Source organism: Danio rerio, chromosome 15, assembly GCF_049306965.1.
Source record: "Danio rerio strain Tuebingen ecotype United States chromosome 15, GRCz12tu, whole genome shotgun sequence".
NCBI classification, from domain to species: domain Eukaryota; kingdom Metazoa; phylum Chordata; class Actinopteri; order Cypriniformes; family Danionidae; genus Danio; species Danio rerio.
The window spans coordinates 44,722,501-44,743,851 of NC_133190.1; the positions used below are offsets into that span (position 1 = coordinate 44,722,501).

Here is a 21,351-nt window from a genome sequence, read left to right on the forward strand (position 1 = left end):
ACAAATTCATGTATTACAAAAATAAATAAATCATTTAATAAAGCATTAATTTAGCAATTTTAGGAGATACCAGGAAACACCTGGGAAAACTACCAAGATAATTAAAATAAAATTAAATATTATAAATTAACAAGGACACTTGTTAATAAATAAACAAGGTCACTAATAAAAAATATCAACAGCGCAGATAAATTGTTTATAATATTTCATACACAAATAAAATCTGAAAGTACACATGAACCGGAAGCTGACCGTTTTTTTTGTTTTTTTTTTCGTATTGTGAAGCAGTTCATAGAAAAACTAAAAAATATTAAATGAGAAAACAGTGGGTGTGGCTTGTTTTTTCTACTGCGAGCTGATTGGATGTAGTAAACATTTTCATTCAGATCTGAAAATCGAGATCTGGAAAAGGGTTTCAAGAGAGTTATTACAACCTAACAGACTCCTCCTCCTCAACATTTCTGTTGGTCATCAACACTTGAGGGGCGTGGTTAAGTGTGTTAGCCACTCCCAATACCTCAGACTGACGCATTCTGAAAATTTAAATGAACAAACAGGAAGTGCATTTTCAGATTTCAATTAAAGATTACAGGGGCAAACTATTAATTTTCTTTATGTCATGTACAGATGAATTGTTCAGCACAAAACTAGCAATGTGAGCTAACAAAATCATATGGTTAATTTTGATGTCATGTGTACTTTAAATAGTACTCCTGTTTTGAGCTTCATGAATATGTTTGGCAGGACTGCCTCTTTAAGTGAGCAGAATCAGCCTGAAATGAGAGAGGAAAACTCAGGTCATCTGAGGCAATACGTCTCCTGTCGTTCCCTTGTAAGACTTCCAGAAAGTCCATTAAGTCTGCTTAATATAAGGCACTGTCAGCAAGCTGCAACATTATATGAATGTTACGGTGGTGCCGTCGCTCGCACTTCTGTCACGCTCTTTTTAGAGGAGGGAGAGCCGGCGATGAGAGAAAGCATCGCAGATAAAGAACGGAGGGAACTGAACACCATCCAGACCAGAAACAGCTCTCAACACCTCCATAATGATGTTCACTCGCTCACACTGGACTCTTTCTATCAGTGTTTCCTCTAGTAAACTCTGACCTGCTCCTTTTAGCCTGGTGTGCGGTTAAACCATTCGAGCGTGTCGGAGAAAGAGGGGGAAAAAAAAAAAAAAAAAAAAAAAAAAAAAAAAAAAAGAGGACACAAAAAACTGGAGCACCAAACAGGTCTGACTTTCCCTGAGCTCAAATAAAAGGCCAGAGAAAAAAAGAAAAGCGATGAAGGAAAGGTGAGAGAGATTAATTCCTTCCTCTGCTGTCCGTCCCTTCATTTCCTTGAGGAGATTTTATGGCTCATAGATTGCTCATTCATAGTTTTAGAGAAAAGATCAAACAAAAATGTGTACTAGAGCCTTTAAACTTAAAAAGGAGCTAAAGACGATAGACACGTTAACTAAAACTAGAGCTGCACGTTGAAAAAAAATCTTTACTCCTTTAAACAGATATTGGGGAAAAAATAAACAAGCAGTCTAATAATTCAGGGGGGCTAATAATTCTGACTTCAACTTACAAGTCATTGTACAAAAAAACGACATAAAAACATTAACAAATAATGTTTACAAACATTAACAAAAGTTTATTAAAATATTATTTGTTTATTATATGCATTACAATTAAGATACTTTATTAAATTAAAATAAAAAGACAACAAACAAATTCACATGTTACAAAAATAATAAATAAATAAATACATTAAATAAACCATTTATTTTAACAATTTTAGGAGAACACCGGGAAACACCTGGAAAAACTAAAATAAGAATAAATAAAATAAAATAAAATATTTATTGAATTAGAATAAAAAAAAAACTAATCTAAAATTCCTTTGGAGAAATTAAATTAAATAGAATAAATTAAATTAAAATAGAATAGAATTAAATTAATTTAAATTAAATTAAAATAGAATAAAATAAAGTATATAAATATTTATTCATTAAGAGCTTTTCATTTGTAACAAGATAAATAAATAAATAAATAAATAAATAAATAAATAAATAAATCCCAATTGACAAGTTAACAGAACACATAAGTGATAAAAAAAGTTTTATTAGTGCTGTTTGCACAATAAAGAACCTGAGATATAGATGAAATAAAAAGTGATTAAATAAAGAGATTAAATAAAAAACAAATGTCTATTTGCTCTCTGTAGTGAAAATATCAAGATTTTACATATCCTATGAATACTCAAAAACAAAAATGTAGTGAAACTGTTTTGAAAGGTTGAATTGACAAATATATAATTTATTTTATAATTTTATTATTTTTCCTATTAGATTAGTTGCAGTTTATTACACTCAATCAGATTAAGATAAAATAACCTAAAAAATCTCTGTTTTCCTCAAAATAAACTATAATTTCCGACTAGAGAGCTAAAAACTTTCATCTTAATTTTTTTTGTCTAAAACAGTTGAGTCTGTAAAGCTCCTTCTCTTTCTCTCTGTCCTGTGCGTGTATTCGTCTGTGTGTTGTTATAAGCACATGCTGTTATAAACTCCCCTTTACAAACAGCAGTTTCTCTCCAGTCCACCGTGCCGAGAGCAGGAGCGCATCAGAGTCTGCAGGCGAGAGGAAGCCCAGCTGTCAGGAGAGTTGATGTCTTCATAAATTTCTCCTCTCCAGCTGTCAGCAGAGCGTCAGAGATGGATGAAAGAGCCACAGACCTCTGACCTGATCAGACCTTTTCTTCACTAAACCCCTGTGAAGCCCCAAAACTCTCACAGAGCCCCGAGACTCCAGCGCAGCTCAACAACAGTGTCCACTGGAGCACACACACTCTGTTCACACGCAATGCAACACAAACTATGCATTGCAGTCTTTAACACTACACTCATGCAAATAAATAGCATATTATGTTAAAGTCACTTAATATACAGCTGTCTGAAATACTCGCTTCCGATTTGTCATTTGTGACATTTCAAGGTATGTTATTCCTAGATAACAACCTCTAAATAACACAGGCTTTTCCGGGAATTTCGATTCACCTTGAACGTCACAGAATATGTTCAAAATATGTTATTCATGTGTCTGAATAATGCATAGGTTAGAGTATACTCTAGCTGTTTTTATTTCTGTCAGCTTTATGTTTTTGAATGTTCGGCGCCATCTTGTGACAAAATAATGCGCAGGTTCCTCTATACTCCATCAGCTGTTTACGTTTCTGTCAGCTTTGTGTTTTTGACTGTTTGGCGCCATCTTGTGACTGAATAATGTGCAGGTTAGTGTATACTCCATCAGCTGTTTACGTTTCTGTCAGCTTTGTGTTTTTGACTGTTAGGCGCCATCTTGTGACTGAATAATGCGCAGGTTAGTGTATACTCCATCAGCTGTTTTCGTTTCAGTCAGCTTTGTGTTTTTGACTGTTTGGCGCCATCTTGTGACTGAATAATGTGCAGGTTAGTGTATACTCTATCAGCTGTTTTCGTTTCAGTCAGCTTTGTGTTTTTGACTGTTAGGCGCCATCTTGTGACTGAATAATGTGCAGGTTAGTGTATACTCCATCAGCTGTTTTCGTTTCTGTCAGCTTTGTGTTTTTGACTGTTAGGCGCCATCTTGTGACTGAATAATGTGCAGGTTAGTGTATACTCCATCAGCTGTTTTCGTTTCTGTCAGCTTTGTGTTTTTGACTGTTTGGCGCCATCTTGTGACTGAATAATGCGCAGGTTAGTGTATACTCCATCAGCTGTTTTCGTTTCTGTCAGCTTTGTGTTTTTGACTGTTAGGCGCCATCTTGTGACTGAATAATGCGCAGGTTAGTGTATACTCCATCAGCTGTTTTCGTTTCTGTCAGCTTTGTGTTTTTGACTGTTTGGCGCCATCTTGTGACTGAATAATGTGCAGGTTAGTGTATACTCCATCAGCTGTTTTCGTTTCTGTCAGCTTTGTGTTTTTGACTGTTTGGCGCCATCTTGTGACTGAATAATGCGCAGGTTAGTGTATACTCCATCAGCTGTTTTCGTTTCTGTCAGCTTTGTGTTTTTGACTGTTAGGCGCCATCTTGTGACTGAATAATGCGCAGGTTAGTGTACACTCCATCAGCTGTTTTCGTTTCTGTCAGCTTTGTGTTTTTGACTGTTTGGTGCGATTTTGTGACTAAATAATGAGCAGGTTCCTCTATACTCCATCAGCTGTTTTCGTTTCTGTCAACTGTTTAATTAAGGCATTAATATTGTAGCTCAAAGCAACGGTTGTGTTTAATTTTTATATTTTGTGACAGGTAGTTATCCAAGCAGACCAACAAACTTTGTAAGTCTTGCATTTCAGTATTTGGAAGTTTTACATTATTTTATGTAACTAAAGGTCAAAGTGATGGCATTGAGGGCAATAACTAAAACAAAACTCAAACATAAAAGCAAATATATAAATTCAAGCAAAGCTTTTTCGTTTTGAACAAAAATTGTGTTAATTTTTAGCAAAAAATATAAAAATTTAAAAACAATATATAGCAAAATATACTTAATATATTTAAATAAATGTTTAATATATTTAATATATTATTATTATTATTTACAGAAATCATAATTTCTGCAATAACATTGTTTACAGTACTAAAATTAATATATTTTTATGCACATTTAATATGTATTTATAGTACAGATTTATTATTTATATTAGTATTTACATGTATTTGATTGATTCCTAAAATAATAAGATTTTTTATTTTTACATGACATTTAAATATATGTCATTTAATTTGACCCAAACAAACACGCACGCACGCACACACGCACGCACGCACGCACGCACGCACGCACGCACGCACGCACGCACGCACGCACGCACGCACACACACACACACACACACACACACACACACACACACACACACATATGTGCATGTACCTTAAAGCATAAAGCTTTTTTTTTCTACAATAATATGAATAGCTTCACAAGATTAGTGACTAGCACTATTTGGTCGTTTTCTGGGGAGTCGAAGAGTTTTAGGTACAGAAATTGAATAAATCACAATGCAAAAAAAATGTAAATGTTGTTTCTCAACTTCGGAAGAAATAAGGCAACATTAAGAGTTTTTCCTTAAAACAAGCTAACTTATCTACCAGTGGGGTAAGTAAAATAATTTTGATTTAAAATGTAAATATTTGGATTACAAACACGACAATTGTTCTTTTTTTTTTATAAATTGTAAAAATTATGTTATATACAGTAATTAAATGCAATTCTGCAGCTCCTGCGTAACTATAATCCTGACTAGATATTGCATATATTGCGATGTGACTCTTGTGGATGTATATATTGCGATATTGATGCTAAAACGATACATTGAACAGCCCTATTATATCTGTTTTCAAACACTCAAAATTTGTCAATGCCATAAAAAATGCTATTCATAGTATTCAAATTCCAGTCTAAATTAATTCAGATTCACATCCCATCAATATTCATGAAAGCCCAACTAATAATCCTGCTGTAACATAATTCCCCTTAAAAAAAACAAACTCAACTCATCGCAAACCTATCAGAAACCTGAAACAGCTCCATATAACTGCACTTGAGTCCTGAGCGAGAGCGTGACCTCTGACCTGTGACCTCTCAGGCCAAAGGTCAAGGGTGGCGCCGGCTTTTCCCTCATCATCGCTATCGAGTGTTCAAACAGCTTCTCATCCACAAATAGCAGCACATGTCCAGAAGTCACTCAACACAGCAGAAGTCCGACTTTCCCTTTCCTCCATCAACACATCTGCGTGACGTCTATTTATTATTGTCACAGGCTCTTATTTGGCTTGATCTACGACAGAACCGAGATGTCAGTTTTAAAGATAATTACATTTCTCCCCCCTCCGCGGCTCCATTCATCACACTCTGCCATTTTTAGCCTCTTGATAACATGCCTCGACTCATTCTTTCTCTCCCTCGCAGTGAGTCATGTCCCATTATGTGGCATGAAGTTGCCAAAAATTTGTTAATTACAAAGTCCAGAGCTCGACTGGTATGGTTGTGATGAAGTTTTGAGGAAAGCACTGGTGGATTTACTGCCGCTTCTTCGGTCTGTGTTTGTAATCAGCAGCTTCTTATGTGACGTTTCTCACGGGACGAGTGATCGCAGCTCCTCTGATTACCCAATCACAAACACTGATCAGCCAATCACTTATTAGCAGATGATGACAGACGGTTGTATGAGAAAAGAAGGATGGATGGATGGATGGATGGATGGATGGATAGTGTTGTGTACCAATCAGTTAAAACGATAGCTCAATATGGGAAATGTCTTTATGCACCCTTTACTCAGGTCACTTTTTTTCTCAAAAAGTGAAAGTTTTTTTCCAGTTACAGGCCTCATTTAGGCTACTATTCAGTTATGAGACTTAAATACTGCAATTTATTTACAAATTAAGCAATATTTTAGCTAAAATAGATTGTCGGATTGCTGTCATAACCAAAAACTTTTTGAACATAGATGTGAAGACATGTTGAACTTAAATGATTGCCAATCTTTAATGTTTTGGTTCATATATTTAAGCTTGGTCTCATTTTAAAGAAGACATTTGGAATGTAGTGAAAAATATTCAAAAGGCTTAATAAAATCAAATTCATGTACCTTTAAGTATTTGAAAATAAACTAATAAACTTTTATTTTACTATATAAAATTTGTATTTTACAAAGCAAAACATTTACAAAAAAGAAAAATCAAAGATAGAATAAAACTACATGCCAAATTTGAAGTTGATATTGATGGATGGATGGATGGATGGATGGATGGATGGATGGTGTTGTGTTGCATTCAGTTAAAGATAGTTCAATATGGAAAATATGTCTTTAAGCACCCTTTACTCAGGCCACTTTTTTCTCAAAAAGTGAAAGTTTTTGCGGTTACAGGCATTATTTAGGCTACTATTTATTTATGAGACTTAAATACTGCATTTTAGTAACATTTTAAGCACTATTTTAGCTGAAATAGATCATCGGATTGTTATCATAACCAAAAAAGGACATTTGAACATTCATGGACAGCAACAATAGCCAAAATAGTATTCAAATAATTTTAATATGGTGCAATTTTGGTCCTCACACCTTTTTATTTGTTATTTTTTGTTTCAAAAATAAGGTCCAATATTTAGAATATAAGTCCCTTGTATAAGGTTTTCTCTATTTAAAAACAATACAGTAGCGAAAGATGACTGCACTTACACCAGATTGTATGTTTTCTTGCACAGGTGGACATTGAACTCATGAAAAATAATTGTGTACACTGGCCAAAACTGATTAGCTGAAGTCACACCGAAGCAACACCCAAAAGAAGATTCCACTTGGTCTTAAAACCTTTTCGATGGGTTATTTTCACTGTTTATGATGGAATATCAGTCAAAATAGGACAAATGAGCTCATTTATAGGACAAATTCTGGACCTTTGTCAGTGAGGGGTGAGTCTTTCGAACCCCCACCCCCAGCTAAGCCTGTTGCTTGTTTCAAACAAGTTTTTTTGTTGTTGTAGTTGTTGTTGTTGTGCAGAAAGGATGATGTTCTGAAGAATGCTGGAAACCTGTACCTATTTACTTTCATAATAGAAAAAACAAATACTCTGCAAGTCAATGGTTACCGGTTTTCAGCTTTCAGCTTTCTTCAGAATATCCTATTTTGTGTTTAACAAAAGAAAAAACTCATAAAGGTTTATTAAGTGGTGAGGTTTTTCTTTTTTGGGTGAACTATCCCTTTAAGTGAACAACTATAACCTCATACTGTTGACTCCACTTTTTTGAACATAGATGTGAAGACATGTTCAACTTAAATGATTGCCAATTTAATGTTTTGGTTCATATATTTAAGCTTGGTCTCATTTTAAAGAAAACATTTGGAATGAAGTGAAAAATTTTCGAAAGGCTAAATAAAACCAAATTTATGTGCCTTTAAGTTTATGAAAATAATAAAACAATACACTTTAATTTTAATACATAAAATATGTATTTTACAAAACCTGTTTTAGGCAAAAAATGACAAAAAACGAAAAAAATTTAACAAACTACATGCCAAACTTAAAGTTGATATCTCAAAAAAGAGGATGCAGTAAGATTTTGTTTATACCAGACATCAAAGAAAATTCTATTTACTAATTAAATATTTAACTTTATTTTCTTTTCTTTTTTGCTAGTATTGAGGAAAGGTGTACATACGTAAGAAAATAGATATGCTTTTAGTGTTTCAATTAATTCAATGAATAAAAAAAACATAAAAAAGGATTATAGAAGTACAATATTTCAACATTTTCATAACTATTATGCCATTGTTGCCATATGCAACCACATAAATTAATTTTATTAAAATGACATGTCTCATTTTGGAATGTGCGTGTAATGAAACTCTCAAAATTTATTTGTTTTATAGTAATAATTATTATTTTTTTATTATTATTATTATGAATAAAGTATATTTATTTATAAAAAAAACTAAGGAAAACATAATCTTAAATATAGGGGGGGGGATAATACAATCTTCTGGTTAAATAATTTACATTTTATTAATATTATTAGAAATTTATATTACTAAACACATTATAATTTAAACACATTTGTCGTAGGAATTACATTTCAATTTCCAAACTCAAAATCATGAAATTCAGAATTTTTATATGCACATTTTCACCCTAAGCTAAACATTTAATAATCATGAATATCAATATTTAAGTTCAGATCTTGTAAGATTTAAAAACACTTAAAATAAATTACTTTATTCCAACCAATTAAACTCAAAATTCTAACTCAAGAACTAAAAAAACTACTCCAAAACTGCCCTAAGATCAGTAAAAGCGTCTTACCTTGACACTGCTCGATCCGCTCCTCATATCCAGGGTTACACAGACAATTCCCAATGGGCACCAGCCACTCCCCATCTGCACCGCAGTACATTTTGGGCACCTCCTGCTCTTCTGAATGATCCACACATGAACCTCGCACCTCCACCAGGGATGACGTATCCGCTCCAGTCACGGTATCAGGAAACTGCGCCAAGTTCCTGACGGCTAATGGACACTTTTTATAAAAGACGTGAACCGAAACCAGCGCGATGCAAGCTCCTACATCCTGAAAGGCCAGATAAAACCCTGCACGGCTTAAAACACCAACATCCCGAACTTCAGTGTTCAGTTTCATAATACGATCGCCGATATCCACCTGCGTGAAGCTTTCGTCTGCTGCTACAGTATCAATCTTTGAAAATCGGCTCTCATGAGCGTATCGTTCATTATCGGAGTCAGACTCCAGGTAGTAGAGGTTGAAGGTCTCTTTGCATGTGCCGATGACGCCGGGAAGGCTGTTGCAGTCCCGTAGGGTGAATTTAATCTCGATGTAGATGCGCTGGGCTGCTCCGCGTTGTATCCAGTGAGTCCTGAGCCAGTTGTTTTGACTGGGCTCCATCACGTTGCACACCTGGTAGGTTCTGATGGGGATGTTCTTCTCATCCATGATGCTCACCTCTTCCCACTGCATGAGACGATACAAAATATAATGTAAGATATGAGAAGAAAGAATTTTAAGACTCTCTGGGGGTGTGCAAATAATTGACGAGCAAAATGAGCACATTTAAAGTCATCTTTACGCTGAATTAGCATGTCTAAATGATAATAATAATCTTTATTTTTTCATTTCTATAGCACTCTTCTGGACACTCAAAGCGCTTTACACATTTCTGACAGGTAACTGTCTGTAACCTCAACTGTCCTATTTCAATTAAAGGTAAAAATAAATAAATAAATAAAAAATAATTATAAAAAAAATATGCAAAATCCTCACAACGTTGGGGTACAACGTCAGTCTGATTTCATGTTGACATCTTATGCCTGCTGGGTGTTTAAGACCATTTTGGATCTAAACAGTCTCCGGGTCATTGAGTGTGACGATTTTGGACATCTTCTTTCACACTTTTAATGCTTCCAAACAGTTTGCTGCAATTATAAAATCACCCATGTCTTGAGGTAGTTGGTTATGATGTGATTTACTTTTGAATAGAACGGAATCACAAAACTGATTTTTCTAATCCCCACAGACAAGAAAAAATAAAGTATGGGTAAAAGTACCAATACTGCACTAAAAATGTACTTAAGGGAAAGTAATAATAATAATAATAATATTAATAATTTGTTACATTTATATAGCGCTTTTCTGGGCACTTTACACAATGTGGGGGAATCTCCTCATCCACCACCAGTGTGCAGCATCCACCTGGATGACGCGACGGCAGCCATTTTGCACCGGACCGCACACCACACACCAGCTGATTGGTGGAGAGGAGACAGAGATGAAGCCAATTGGAATATGGGGATGGTTAGGAGGTAGAGGTCTGCATTCCTGCGGCTGTCCCGCGGGCGCCGCAGGACCCGACCAGATTTCTGCGGCACGGGAATAAATTTCCGAATTAATCGAGAGAAAGAATTAATTAAATTAATTAAAATGAATTAAATTAGAGAGAGATTAATTAATTAAAGAGAGAGAGAGAGCGAGCTTTGCCTGTGTGTGTGCTTGGTGCTTATGTGTGTGTGTATGTTAGTGCGCGCGCGCGAATGAGAGAGAGAGCGCTTTTCCAGATAGCAAAATACACTCGGGCCAGTTCCGGCTAGATTCTCGCCTGCCAGAGACTTACCACTCAGCCCGGCTCCAGCTGCCGGACTCCGGATGCTTGTGGACTCACTGCCCGATTCCAGCCCGAATCAATCGGGCCAGATGTGGCGGCCATAAGCGAGCCGACGCTGCCGCATCCGCACCGAAATCGGCCTAAGAGTAATGTGCGCTGCGGCCCGGAGCTGGCGCGACTCAGTATTTTTATACCTTTATATACAACCTTTTGGTATTACATTGGTACTTGATACATGGTATTACAAGCCTTTGAGTTGATATAACAGCAAACGCCTGTGTGTGTGCTTGGTGCTGTGTGTGTGTGTTTATACAGACAGCTTGGCTGTCTGGACTGTATAGCTGTGGGATTTTTGGTTTTGCTCTCCCACGCTCTTTAGCGGGATCGGGCGCGGCGGCCAGAAAACGAGGCGGGTCGGGCAGCGGGACAATAAATTCTTAATATAAGCGGGAGCGGTCGGGTTCGGGCTAAAACCTGGCGGGTGCGGGCGGGAGCGGGATTCAAAATTTAGTCCTGCGCAGATCTCTATTAGGAGGCCATGATGGACAGAGGCCAGTGGGCAGATTTGGCCAGGATGCGGGGGTTAAACCCCTACTCTTTTTCGAAGGACATCCTGGGATTTTTAATAACCACAGAGAGTCAGGACCTCGGTTTAACGTCTCATCCGAAAGACGGCGCTCACTGAGCAGTATAGCGTCCCCGTCACTATATTGGGGCATTAGGACCCACACAGACCACAGGTTGGGCGCCCCCTGCTGGCCTCACTAACACCACTTCCGGCAGCAACCTAGCTTTCCCATGCAGTCTCCCATCCAGGTACTGACCGGGCGCAGCCCTGCTTAGCTTCTGTGGTCGACCATGTGACAGTTGCAGAGAGTTAGCTGCCAGCAAAGTGCACATTTCTAAAACTACTTAATAAATTACAATTACAGTAATTTGAGTATTTGAAATTAGTTACTTTACACCACTGGACATTATGGACCATATTTAGTGCGATAATGTAATATTTTACAAACTATTTGAAAGCACAGGTCAGAATAATTATTTTGTTTAATTTCTAAATTAGTACATCTGTTATGCTGAATGACAATGAAACATTTCACCCATATTTTGATTTTTAGTTACTTTACTTTGCTGAAAAGTTATTGGAAATATTAAAGAGGCACTCAACTAAAGCTTTGCATCACCTCATCTATCCCAACATGGATGTTTTGTATAAGTGTGTACAGTATACGTTTTTATTTGGTCTAATGAAAATGTTTGTTTTAAAATTAGCACAGTTGTGCTCGTTTATGTGATTGCAAGTAAACTGAACCACATTTAATCAATTACATCACATCTTGAAAGCATTGTGATGAAAACACTACGTTTTTAGGCAATTAGGATAACTCGAAAACAGTAATTGGCTGGAAAAATCATCATCGGAGCGTCCCAAATAAAAACTGATGGCATCTGGATGACAAAACGTGAAGCTCATCAGACTGCTGAAAAGCTGAAAGCAATCGATCAATCATTTAACTAAACAAACATGAGGTCATTCAGAGTGAAAACAGGAAGCTGTAGAGTGAATGCAGATCTAAAGCATAACATCTGTCTCATTCTTCTAGGCTTGAGTAGAAGTTTCCCTAGACTAAGCATTATTCTTCTTCTATATGCCTTAGATACAATAACAGCTCTGTACAGTTATTAATGTTGAACAGCTCAACACGTCTCAGTGTCTGCTAAACCAGCATTGCACCAACTGATTGGACTGGATTGGAGTTTCCATCCTCTAATTAACTTCGATGACTTTTATTAAAGCAGATAAAAACTTGCAAGTTTTAATTGCATGCCCAATAGTCTTACATTTCTGCAAAACCTAAAATACATTGCTCTGTTTATGTTTCGTTGCAGGTTTCAGATGACAAATCCACTAGAGGGCACTTTTTACAATTGGCGAATGTGAAACGCAATACTTTGCTTATGCTTAGTACTACGTTTTAGATACACATCTTCTCTTACATGTTCACCAAAAGGCGGGGCTTGTCGTACAGATCAATTAACGAACAACTGGTCTAAACCCTTCCCTAAACCCAACCAATATTGTTATCAAAAGCAAATATAAGAGAAAATGCAGTGCAACCACATAGTTTTACCTTGATTTTACATTATTATTATCTTTTTAGTGGAGCCAAGTTTTGACAGCCTCTAGCCAAAACTCTCTGCATCACAAGTAAACCACAGTACTGGTGAGCTTCCAAGCAAACTGACTGAAAAGAAAAGTTGATAAAATAAGTGACGTAAACATATTAGACATATCTCGCCCCCAGTGTTCCTTTTACCTTGAAACTGCAGTCCAATGTTTGTTGAAGTATGTTTTTGCAAAAATATAGGCTGAGGTACATATTTCTAATGAGCCTATTTTCTTAAAAACGCCTTAATAAAAAAAGATTAGAATAATAATGATTTGTTTTTAACTTGTTTGTAAAAGAAGCATTTAATGGTGCCCAAGGTTGCATTTATTAAAAACAGTATGTTCAGAAAATAAAACCGCATGCAAACCACAGTACAAGGTGAGCTACAGAGCAAACTGACCACAACAGAAAAGTTGACCATATAAATGATGAAAACGTATTCGATTACAAATCTAGATACAGTTTAGTTGTTTTTATATATATTTTTGTTGTTGTGCATAGAATTTTACACACATATTTTGTCGATAACATGTTGTTGGCTACATACTGCCCCTAGTGTTCCTTTAACCTTAAAACTGGATTCAAACAATCATTGAAGTAAGTTTTGGCAAGAATGTAGGGTGAAGTACATATGTCTAATGAGCCGATATTTTTAAAAAGCCTTAATATAAAAGTTTTAAATAATTATGATTTGTTTTTGATATGTTTTTAAAAGAAGCTATGCTCAGTTATTTGAAAACAGTATGTCGAAAAAAATTGTTGAATATATTGAGTTATTTTAAAATGTGATTTATTCCTGCAATGCAACACTGAACTTTCAGCATAATTTCTCCAGGCTTCAGCGTCACATCATCCTTCAGAACTCATTATAATATTTGCATAACATTTAAATAATTAGCTTCTAATCATAATATTTGAATAATTTGCTTTAACATATTCATTAGGCCTAATGACAAACAAATTTGTTCTTGTTTATTTGATTGCCAGTAAATGGTATGCAAAGAGTAGAAAGTTATTATAATTTCAATAACATTTTAGAATTTTACTGTTTTTTTTGTGTGTGTGCTTTTTTCTGGACATTTTTTTTTTGTCAAATTGGTTCACAAACAAATGACTTTTTTATCTGGTCTTTTCAAATCAAATTAAAATGTCTTCTTGGTGAGCATTATAAAAACATTAACAGCTATTATTCCGAACATATTCCTAGTGATGTGTTGCAGCTGTAAGGGCATCCACTGCGTAAAACATATGCCAGATAAGTTTGCGGTTCATTGTACTGTAGCGACCTCTGATAAATAAACTGACTATGCCAAAAAAAGAAATTAATGAATAAATGAATGTATTCCAAACGTTGCCTTAATAATTTGTCTTTTGTCCTTGAACTGCATGGACAATGAATAAATTACCAGATCAAGTTACTCACAAATCTCAATTACTGATTCATTGAAAAAAAAAAAAGAAAAGAAAAAGTTAATTTAATTTCTCAGAGAGCAAAAAAAATCATGTATTAAATGATGTCCGCTAAAATCATGCATAATCCCATTGTAATGTCCCATGTCTATCCTCTGATATCAGTAGGCACACCCCCACACAGCCAATTCTGACGACCTTTAAGAATCTCCAGGAATCACAGCCTGAATGTAAATTCAGAATACTTATTCATTTATTCATTTTCCTTCAGCTTAGTCCCTTTACTTATCAGGGGTTGCCACAGTGGAATGAACCGCCAACTGATCCAGCATGCGTTTTTGCCTAGTTTAGACTGTGTGATTTTAGCCCCTATTTTGGCTCGCCGACAGGTTTTGAGAAATCGCCGACAAATGCCTGAAATCACAGGCAAATTACTGCTCGTGCACGTGAGTGACAATCACACAGTATGAACTAAAGACGTGATCTGAGAGAATCACCGATGAGTCGCCGATGCCTGTGAGATATTTGGCATGCTAAATATCTGGAGCTGTCGGCGATTCAAATCATGCCGTGTGAATTGAGTTTTGACTGAAAATAACATCAGCGATCGCCTACAGCCAATGAGAGAGCAGCATTCACTTGTGTGTGTGTGTGTGTGTGTGTGTGTGTGTGTGTGTGTGTGTGTGTGTGTGTGTGTGTGTGTGTGTGTGTATATATACCTGCTGCAGGCCAGCGGGAGGCTGGGGGAAAAGTTAAAAGCGCTCTTTTTCGGTTTATTTGGACCCACAAAATGGAGGAAAAACTAGTGGAGGTTTGACAGGACTCAGGAGCAACCGTATCTAATTGACGTTTCATACAGAAAGAAATTAGTTTATTATTAACGTTGAGGAGAAATGGCTAATTCCCTACATTTTCTACTCCATTAAAGGCTTCTTTCTCATTATGTAGTTAATAACAAAAGATATACTACGTGTTTTTGGCTGTGAGACGCAGTTTGGACGAAGTTATCGGCGATTCTTCCTACAGTAAAGTCATGCAATGTGAAAGTCCCTGTCGCCGATCCATTTTGCAGTGTAAACAAAGCAGCGATGAAATGCTAGCCCAGATAGTCATGCAGTGTGAAAACATCTGTGAAATGAACTCGGCATTATGCAACGGATGCCCTTCCAGGTGCGACCCAGTACTGGGAAACACCCATAAACTCATTCACACACACTATGCCCAATTTAGGTTATTCAATTCACCTTTAGCGCATGTGTTTGGACTGTGAAGGAAACCGGAGCACCCGGAGGAAACCCACGCCAACACGGGGAAAACCAACAACACAGAAATGCCAACTGAAACAGCCGGGACTCGAACCAGCAACCTTCTTGTCGTGAGGCGACAGTGCTAACCACTGAGCCACCATGCCACCCCAAAGTCAGAATATAAACGCATACATACAAAAGATAATAGATTAGTAGAAAATTATCCTCTGATATAAACATCCACACTCCCACGAAGCCCATTTATTTTAAATAATCTCCAGGAATTATTGGCCGTGCGCTAAAACTAATTGAGCATTTGAGAGATAATAAGACTGACAGCGATCTAGCGTCCGTCAGGGATCGGGATTGTCTCCGTTTCGGGCTCGTCCCTTCATCTGTGTAACTGCAGAGGCCCAGCGGAGCAGCGCAGAGATAAGACGCCGGAGCAACCGATAGCGGGACGAGAGGAGAAAAAGAGCTAATTGGCCGTATTAAAGCCTGAATAACCGGCCAGCGTCCGTGCCAAAGGCCTGTCCATCATGGAGAAGATCACAGAGGGAGAGGAACTCAGGAGCTCAATGAGACTTGGATGGATGCGAAAGGAAGCCGGGCTGCTCCGGAATGAAAGGGAATTCTGTGCGTTTTATTGAATCGCCGATGTGGTCATTTAGATCCACCTGATCTGAAGATGTTAAACGGCTAATTGGTGATGAGGGGCTCGAAAACACTGCAGGAGAGCATACATTATCGGACAGAACTCGCTGACCCTCTCCATCTAAGACCTCTTACACACACACAGACTCAAACAGACCTTTTCTCTGCCTCCGGGTTGCCAAGTCTCTCCCCCCTACCTCTTTTGAGAGAAAAGGGATAGAGTTTCCTAACAAAGGGCATTTCTGTCTCCCTGCACTATTTAGGAAATTTGACGCCCGTCGCTGTAACCTAGCTTTTGCGAATTTACATCCCAGAGAAGTGGAGAGCGGCAGGGTGATCTCATTCGCATTTGTTGAGTATTCAGACGTGACTTGAAGATTTTTGGACGCTGAACTTATAATATTAAAACATTGGCAGGTTCGACAATTTAAACGACTTCATATGTGAGAAAAATATTATGTATATATTGTATATATATATATTCAGAAATACTCAGAAAATTGGCTAAAGTTAAACTTAAAAAGTGAGGGAAACTTGGTGAGGAAGGGTGTTGCAGAAAAAATTAAAGAAAGAAAAAAGGTAATCGTGACTTTCCTCACTTTTTTTCTAAGAAAAGAACCACTAGATATAAACGAATAATTCCGTGCAGCTTTAAACTCTTTTTATTTAAACTCTTTTTTTAAGCTTTAAAAATTTTATTTTACATCTTACAATTCTGACTTTTTTCATCATCATTTTGAAACAAGGACACACAATTCTGGCCTTCCCTGTTGTTATTTGTTTCCATAAAGTGAAAAAAGTAAAAAAAGTAGGGGCGAGCAGCTTTAAACTCAGAATTTTACATCATAATTTTAGTTTACATCTTACAATTCTGACTTTTTTCATCATCATTTTGAAACAAGGACACACAATTCTGGCCTTCCCTGTTGTTATTTGTTTCCATAAAGTGAAAAAAGTAAAAAAAGTAGGGGCGAGCGGCTTTAAACTCAGAATTTTACATCATAATTTTAGTTTACATCTTACAATTCTGACTTTTTTCATCATCATTTTGAAACAAGGACACACAATTTTGGCCTTCACTGTTGTTATTTGCTTCCATAAAGTGAAAAAAGTTAAAAAAGTATGGGAGAGCGCTGCACTAAGTTACACTTTTTGGTTTTGGCCAAATAAGGAACAAAGTAATAGGGTTAGATAAACTATTTGTTTTTTACTAACAAAACACAAGCCTCTCCTACAAATGAGCACTGGTTGTAATGGCCGAACTAACAGTATGGTATTTGTGCAGTATTGCCAAAAATAACAGGAGTATAAATGTTACTATTTACCCCAACTGTGGGGCAAGTTGTAACAGACAGAGGGTTAGTTGTAACACATGCTTAAAAATGCTAATTTTACACAATTAATTTAAATCCAGTTTACTTAAAATAGTAGCTATATTTTCGCAGTACTTGATATAATTTATTGAAATTATTCTACATAGAACAGTGTTTATTTATTTATTAGTTATACATTTGGATTTATTAGGATTATTATCCAATATTATGCAATGCATTTATTTGTACTATTAGCAAGAAGTATTTTTTTTTGTCTATTAAAAATATTTTCTATTTAAAAAAAACTTAGTTTTTTAAATAAATATTACACTCAAAATTCAAAAAATAGTTTGTTGGTTTAATTGGTGTCCAACAGTGTGTGGCTTAATTGTAACACCTTGTTACAACTAACCTCGGTGTGTCATGTTTTTCTCAAAACTGGCTTGTAGTCACTGTATGCTTTTTTTACATCTTTCAAAATGGTTTCATCTTTTAGCCTACAAGACAGTAAATCACAACAATAAGATCTTACAAAGGTACTTTCACAGATTTTTTTAATAAAAAAAATTGAGTATAATAAAAAATACTTTTATGCTGCAAAAATGGTTTCTCCTGTGTTTCTCATCCAAATTCGCCAAACTTTTTCAAAAAATTAGCAGGAAGACGCCTGCCAACACTGCGATGAAAACCTTGGAAGCATGCCATAGTCAACCCTAAGCAAATACCTTAAAACTCTGTTACATTTTAGCCCGCGTTACTTTGTGCCCTGCGCTCCTCTAAGAATTGTGGCATAAAAACTATTTTACTGCTAGTACTACAACTACTACTACTACCTTACTAATCAACTTTGTATTTATATATATTAATAATTCTGCCATTTTTCCACATATTCTGAGTCTAAAGCTTACAATTTATGTTTTTTTATTAATGATTGCAAGTGTATACAGTTGAAGTCAGAATTATTAGCGTCCCTTTGAATTTAATTACATTTTTTTCATTTTAAAATATTTCCCAAATTATGTTTAACAGAGCAAGGAAATTTTCACAATATGTCTGATAATATTTTTTCTTCTGGAGAAAGTCGTATTTGTTTTATTTCGGCTAGAATAAAAGCAGTTTTACATTTTTTTTAAATCATTTTAAGGTTAAAATTATTAGCCCCTTTAAGAAATATTTTTTAAATAGTCTACAGAACAAACCATCGTTATACAATAACTTGCTTAATTACCCTAACCTGCCTACAGTAGTTAACCTAATTAACCTAGTTAAGCTTTTAAATGTCACTTTAAGCTGTATAGAAGTGTCTTGAAAAAGATCTAGTCAAATATTATTTACTGTCATCATGACAAAGATAAAATAAATCAGTTATTAGAGACTTCATCTGTAGACAATGAAGATACAAATTCAATACACAATATTATATTGTTTTCCAAAAAGTTTACTAGTATTCAGAAACAGTAATTGAGTAATCAAATGCAAATAACACTGTGTAGTCTCTGATGTAAAAATAATTCAATAAACTGAATCAGTATTAAAGGTAAAAAGGGCACAATTTTAACACTGCATATCTTGTGATGTGTCTATTGCGAATGATCGTTGCGATATCAATCGTGAAATAATATAATGTGCAGCTCTATCATTACCTCTCTAAAAGTATGAAACTGTGCTAAGAACTATACAAGAAAAATAATGAGGTCAGTTTAGAGAAAGCGGGACGCAAAGACTCACCCCTCCTTCAGTCGGGCTGGCGACCCATGCCAGCTCTCCTTGCACTGATCTGGAATCCAGCAGCGTGACTGAAGGAGAGAAACACAGAGGACTTGTGAATGAGATCACCAAAGCCTGACAGTCTCAACCATATGGATAAAACTCATCTCTTCTCAAACAAATAATGACAACAGATGCAGCCATGGCCAAAAGCTCACTCAAAAAAAAAAAAAAAAAAAGACAATTGCTTTTTGTTCAAACTACTTATTTAAAATGAACTGAACACAACACAATTCTTGAGGGTTTTTTTTGGAACAACTTTGTTCAATCCACTTAAATTTGTATTATTTAATATAAGTTAATTTAATTCCGTCATGTTGCCTCATCGTCAACTGTGTGAAACTCAACATTACAGTGCTGACACAACATTATCTGAAAAGAAATATAGCTAATTAATAAAATATCTATTGCTAATAATACAAACGTTATGTTGCAAATGTTACAAACTAATAAATACCTCAAATGTTATCAAAAATCACACTGTTTATATAAAAAAATGAGGTAAACGCTGTCTTCAAGTAGTCTAAACGACCAAGAAAAGCTCAAATTAATTTTAAACCACCATCAGTGTTTGTAATGAAGTTTAATATCATACATAGTTTGTTTATAATTTCAAATAAAAAAAACAATTAGCAATTTTATGAACGCAAAATAATTATGTCTAGAATCCAGATCATATTTACATAAAATAGACATCTGACATTATAAATACTAATCAAACACGAAAAAGAAGGGTGAATAAATAAATAACATATCAAAAACGTAATATGTAAATAAATCTTCAGTATATCTCTATGTTATTGAGATAAAGTTGGTTTTATATTTGCACATTCGTTCAGTGTGACATGCTCCCTATATTACTGAGGTAAAGTTGGTTTTATATTCACACATTCAGACTTTCTCCTTAATAATATAATTTCAGAAAATTATTGTTTGCTAATTCTAAATATTGAAATTACATTAACTGACATGTCTATCAGAGTGCAACATGTTTACAGTCAATTAAAAAGTGCTAATGTTGTTTTTTAGTCATACGTACATGTGATTTTAGACTAAATATTCAAAGTACCATGGTAAACAATATAGGGAGTGTGTCAATGTGTTCAATGTGTTAATATAAAACTAACTTTTCCCCTTTCCTTATATTGTTTAATAGGGATAAATTTGGTTTTTTATTTACTCCCTATATAATTATATATAGTATACTATATAGTATACTATATTGATTACCATGGTACTTTGAATATTGTCTGAAATCACATGTAAATAAACATTACTGCGATTACATGACTGTAAACAATGCTGTAATTTGATAGTCATAGGATGATAATATGATTTCACAATTTAAAATTTGCTAAGAATATTTTTGTGAAGTTTATTATTTGGAATAAAGTCCAAATGTGCGAATATAAAACTAACGTTACCTCAATCTCTATGTTAAGTATGAAGAGTAATTAGCTATACGTTGTTAATTGGTAATTGTCCTACTGAGTAACCTACACATCAGGTGCAACAAACCGATTACTACAAAACACACTTTATCAAAAACCTTACTACAAAAATGACTTACAATTATAAATATATGCGTTTTGTTAACATATTGTGTTTGTTATGGTTATAGACACATTGATGGACGCGCGCGCCCGAGTTTAACTTAACTCCTAAACTTTTCCAATTTATTCAAAGCACTCTTACCTTCATTCGCCGGAGGACTCCTCGGAGCGGACAGACCTGCACAAATCCCCAGGAAAAGCGAGGTGAGAGCGTAAATAATCCCGGCCATGAGCGCCATTCGTGCTGTAAAATAACTGTGTCTCCGTTATTCCTGTTTATTCCTCGTGCTGTCCCGCGCGACTGATGATCATCTCTTGACGAGACGCGCACTCAACGGCGGCGAGCTCTGCTGGAGGGGGCGTGGCGTTCTGGAGTGACGTCACTAACAATCAAGCTAGAAGCGGTCGATAAATTGATTCAAATTATTACTAGTCATGTTTTTGTTGTGTTTGCAGGTGTTCAATTAGATTAGAAATGCGTATAGCTGAATACAGTTGCAAATATTACTAATAAATATATTACTTGTTTAATATTTATGCGTATTGTTATCAAATTCCAAACAAATTATTCAATATTATTGTGACATATAAT

General features: G+C 35.5%; 1 protein-coding gene across 3 annotated transcripts in view; it reads right to left on the reverse strand.

The window, feature by feature from the left end:
• The window catches only part of epha4l (eph receptor A4, like), a 92,245-nt gene extending 71,180 nt beyond the window's left edge, over positions 1–21,065 (reverse strand). For all 3 annotated transcript variants that reach the window (XR_012391051.1, XR_012391052.1, XM_682606.7), the window contains exons 1-3: positions 20,902–21,065; positions 19,168–19,235; positions 8,831–9,494 (exon numbers count right to left, since the gene is read on the reverse strand). Coding sequence is in view for 1 of the 3 variants with exons in the window: in XM_682606.7 (XP_687698.2) it covers positions 8,831–9,494; positions 19,168–19,235; positions 20,902–20,998 (829 nt within the window). In the remaining 2 variants the exon portion in view is untranslated. The remainder of the gene's footprint in view (positions 1–8,830; positions 9,495–19,167; positions 19,236–20,901) is intronic.
• Between the last annotated feature and the right edge of the window lie 286 nt (positions 21,066–21,351).